This window comes from Rosa rugosa, chromosome 7 (genome assembly GCF_958449725.1).
Source record: "Rosa rugosa chromosome 7, drRosRugo1.1, whole genome shotgun sequence".
Taxonomy (NCBI): Eukaryota; Viridiplantae; Streptophyta; class Magnoliopsida; order Rosales; family Rosaceae; genus Rosa; species Rosa rugosa.
The window spans coordinates 22,122,249-22,127,039 of NC_084826.1; the positions used below are offsets into that span (position 1 = coordinate 22,122,249).

General features: G+C 38.6%; 1 protein-coding gene across 1 annotated transcript; it reads left to right on the forward strand.

Annotated features, from left to right (window-relative positions):
• Positions 1-1,257: 1,257 nt before the first annotated feature.
• LOC133722617 (outer envelope pore protein 16-3, chloroplastic/mitochondrial-like) lies at positions 1,258-4,100 on the forward strand. The gene is made up of 3 exons (XM_062149489.1): positions 1,258-1,369; positions 1,934-2,303; positions 3,685-4,100. The coding sequence occupies exons 2-3, from the start codon at positions 1,964-1,966 to the stop codon at positions 3,831-3,833; spliced, it is 489 nt and encodes a 162-aa protein (XP_062005473.1). The 5' UTR covers positions 1,258-1,369; positions 1,934-1,963; the 3' UTR covers positions 3,834-4,100.
• Positions 4,101-4,791: the final 691 nt, after the last annotated feature.

Consider the following 4,791-nt stretch of genomic DNA (forward strand, 5'->3'; position numbering starts at 1 on the left):
CGGAATATGAACTAATATTCTTAAAATTAGATAAATAAAACTTTAATTAAAGAACAAAAATGAGAAAATTACATCAATTCAAAACGTCTATTGCCCCAATAGAACTTTTCTTTCTTTCTTTCTTGGCCTTATGCACCATTTTACCAAAAAAAAAAAAAACAGAGAAATTGATTTGGGCACCCAGAGAAAAGCTCTGGGCACCCATGTCCTCTTCTCCATTTCTGTTGCAGTCGAACTCGGACCCTCGAACCCAGCAGTCGGAGTCGACTTCTTCTTCTTTCTATTTGCTTCTTCTTCTTCGCGCTTCATTCTTTCGTCGTTAGTCGCTGTTTGAATAAAAGAAGAGCACAAGGAGGTCCATCTCCTGCCACCTCAGCAGGTCCTAGATCGGGCGGTCCATAATCACCACGGGGACGCACTCGAACCTCAGAGCCTCTTCGATCCCTGACACGTCGCCGTCGTCATACTCGAAGATACAAAATTTGCTGCTGGAGAGCCTATGTGCATAGATCTGCTGCGTTGACGGCTCCGATTTGATCAGGAACTCCAGGTTGGAGCGTAACCCGTTGACTATGGCAGAATCATTCACATAATTCGAACTGACGTAGCCCTGATTTGACTCGGGTCTGGGCTGTGATCTGATGCGGTCCGATATACTTGAGCGCCAGACGGCCTAGGACTTTGCCGGAGCCGGAAGTCAGTGGGAGAGAGAGAGAGAGAGAGAGAGAGAGAGAGAGAGAGAGAGAGAGAGAGAGAGAGAGAGAGAGAGAGAGAGAACAGGATGAGAGAGACTTAAGAGTAGTGTGGTTGTAATTTTTTAATTGAAATGAGGGTAAAATGGTCATTTGGTGTGAAATTGTGTATGTGGGAACAAAAATCTATTGCTGGGGTAAGTAGGAAAAGTTTGGCTCATTTTGGTGCTTTTGGGCAAGAGCCCTAATTTTTTTTCCCCCTTTTGGGTGACAATTAGAAAGACAAAAATATCCAACATGTGAGGTCAAGTTAATGGAAAATTGGATGGAAAGTTTAAAAGTCAAAGATAGGGTGCAAATCGGCAACAATTAGAAAAATAAGGGTGTAAATAATCAGAATTGAAATGTTAATGGATAAATCGGTAGCCATAGAAAAAGTCGGGGAGTAATTTGGCTATTTTGCCTTCTCCTTTAGATGAAAAGCGGTTAGAGTTCGCGGGTCGGGTAGGTGGCCCAATGAAATACAATGGCCCAATTTGAAAAGGGGTAAAACAGTCAATTTAACCTGGTGCAAACCAATTTCCATTTTGTAAGAGTTGAGAGTCTTGGCTTCTCTATGTTGGAAGTGTAGTACCTAGCTCTCTCTCTCTCTCTCTCTCTCTGTCTCCGCCTCGAAGGTAAGTTGTTCTTCTCTGATGGGCTTCTGTTTCCGTTTGGGCCTCTGTCATGGATTCATATATATTCCTCGATCATAATGATTTGCTTATTTAGGGTTTCATTTCATCAATCATTTTATGCTTTGTTGAAATTGGATCTGCATTTTGTGTGTTCCAATTTCTGGGTTCGAATAGTTAGGAAAATTAGGGGTTTTGGGAATTTTGTGTTTCGTTGGATTTATACATGTAGTGGTTAAAAGAAGCATGCTTTGATTCTTGCTCTTACACTGGAATTGACTACCGGAAAAATGGCCTGTTCTGGGCAAAGTAGAGCTTTATTCATTCTCCTTTCAATACATTGCGATTCACAACTTTACTTTTCCTTCTTATTTTTTTTTAATGGGATTTAGATTTGTCTCCCAAGTGCATTTGTTTGCTACTGTGGAAGAGTTTTTCGTTGAGAAATGAAATTTCGGTGCTTAGAGAGATATTGTTAATGCCGATCGAGGGATATTATAATTCAAGTGAATAGAGTCGAGAGGAGAACAGACTGTATATTCTGATGTATGTATCTTTGGCTTGCAGTTTCGGTCGGTACATATATAGGAAACAGTCATGGATGGGTTGGACCCCGCAGAGCGTAGGTATTTGGAGGATGAGGATACTCCGACTATGAAGACAATTAAGGGTGCAACAACTGGATTGGTTGCAGGAACTATTTTTGGGACCATAGTTGCTACCTGGTATGATGTGCCTCGTGTTGAGAGAAGTGTAGCTCTTCCAGGGCTGATAAGGACCCTGAAGATGATGGGAAACTATGGGATGACATTTGCTGCAATTGGGGGAGTTTACATTGGTGTGGAGCAGCTTGTGCAGCATTATAGGTCGAAGAGAGACTTTGTAAATGGAGCTGTCGGAGGTTTTGTTGCTGGATCAACTATTCTAGGTTACAAAGGTGAAGATCCTTTTTTATGCCTAATTTTTTCAAACTTTTGATTCCTGCTGGTATGAGTGGTTTTGTCAGTAATTGTTACACATGTTCATGACTAAATGCTTCTTCAGACATCATCTCATTAAATATTCATGTTAGTCTGTTAGCCAATTTGGGAAGCGCTCCCCAAGATAGGGTTTCTTCTTTAAATTAAAGATTTCTTTTCAAAGTTTACTGTCAGAGTAAGTCAAACCTTTTCTTGAGGGCTATTGTTTCGAATTTTTTTTTCTTCAAAGGTATCATGTAAAATCTTTACAAATGGTTTAGTTTTAACCTGACAAGACAGGATCAAGGCGTTACTTCGGCACTATAGTTTCTAGAGATGAAATTTTTTTTCACTTATGCTATTGGAACTTATTCTGACACTTGTGCTGATTACATATTCAAAACTTAATTGATCCTGCTACTAAAAATCTATGAGTTCCAAATTAAAACAATGGCACGTCGCTGCTAAAATTTATTTGTCGCTGACTATTACAATGTCAGTCTGTCAGCTTTTCAGTATGTTTTGTATGCACACACCCTTGATAATTAGATATGTGAGGATGATGATGTTAGATGTATTGTGTGTGTTTGGTGCCTTTCCGTAACTACATGAATGATCTAGGTTATCTGTTTGTTCATGTCATACAAATGTCTGCAAAGCATAAAAACTAACTACTTTGCTGGAAGAAAAAGACTTCTGGAAGCACTCCATTTCCTGAAGCCTTTTGCTTGTACTTTTTGTTTATGAATTGTCCAACTGCCACATGGCTGCTAGGACTACTTTAATACATGGATGCAGGATTTAATGGAACTTAGAGAATCTTAGTAGGGTCTCTATCTCAGTAATTAGATCAGCTAAAGGTCCAACACTTATATTTATAGATTAAAGAGGGCTGCTGATACTGTCCTTATCTACTTGTTGAATTTGAAGAGCATATATTGTTTCTTCAACTGTCTGTTTCTAATTTATTAGCCTAGTATCATCAAGATAGATCAATTTCTTTTTAGTAACAACCAAGAGGGGATTAGTTTTTAAGAATATAAACATCCTTGTGTCTGAGAATCACACTATAAAGAATTCCCACTTACTTTCAGCCCATGCAGAAATACCCTGTAGATCTCCCATTCATGTGAAGAATTTGTACTTCGTACCCAAATATTGTTTCCAGTCAATGAGAATTTTTCATATATTAGTTGCTATTTAATTGGATTGTAGAGTATTCAGAGTTGACCAGTATATTACATGATGATTCAAGACTTCAGACCTTAGTTTCTAAATTGACATTTAATGTGTTAGAGGGAAGATGTATTCATGAACCGGAAATGTATTCAATTATACTAAGTGCTGCCCATTTTATAGGAAGGAGCATTCCAACTGCAATTTCTGCTGGAGCAGCCTTGGCAGTCACTTCTGCACTCATTGATGCTGGGGGCCAGACCACAAGAATTGATAATGGCAAGGAGTACTATCCTTATACCACCAAAAAAAGATCTACTGCTGATTCATAAACTCACCAATGATTTGCTGTCAGAGGAAGATATTGGCGAGCTAATGAAAACAGCACTTTTTCTTGAATTGGCGGTATTTCTGGAGATGTAATCATACTCTTAGCTCTCGTCCCTGCTGTTTAGAGTTAAGTTTTTGACCTTGAATGGATGTTTTGAATAAATTTGTTATTTTACCCTACTGTTGAAATATTTTCATAGTCTGTTGGTGGAAATATATATTGTTCTGTACAAGGGGTATTGCAATAATTACAGTGGTTCTTATTTTAATTCTTGAGAGTTGGGGCTCTAGTTTTTGGTCAAAGAGAGTTGGGGCTTGCTGGTGCTATTTCAGTATTTCCGCCATAACATTTTGCAAAAAAGATAGTGGTTGAAACTGTGTTTTGTGAGCCCAACTTTGAATACAAGAGAAATAGGGTTCAGATTCAGATTTGTGCCTCTTAAGTTCCGAAGGTTCAATTTAAAGTTACTCTCAAATATTCACCTCCTTTCTATTCCCCTTCAAACCCGATCCTCCAAAGTCACCATAAACTCCACTTGTCCTGGCCTAAGGCACACTTATTCCTCATTAATAAACACATGCTTGGAGGATGTGCAAAGTTTTCAATTTTATGGATCTCTCTGGACATATGATATTGAAATATTCCCTTGCAATGGCTACCAAGGCAAGTTCACAAAGCCCTACAACTTTGATATTTCGGCCAGAGGCCACGAGAAAAAGCTTCAATCACTGTGTGTAATCGCCGAGATCATCAAGGGCTGAGTGGAAGAATGCTGGGGGGTCGACTCATTTAGCTCTAATTGTTGCTTGATTGTCAGATAACAATTTCAGATTTAGAAAATTAATTAGCAATGAAATTACGTATTATTATTATTTTTTAATTACATCAACAAACTCAAATTACAACAATGAGTTTTTCGTAAGTCGAACTCATAACCTCCAACTTATAAAAATGAGACT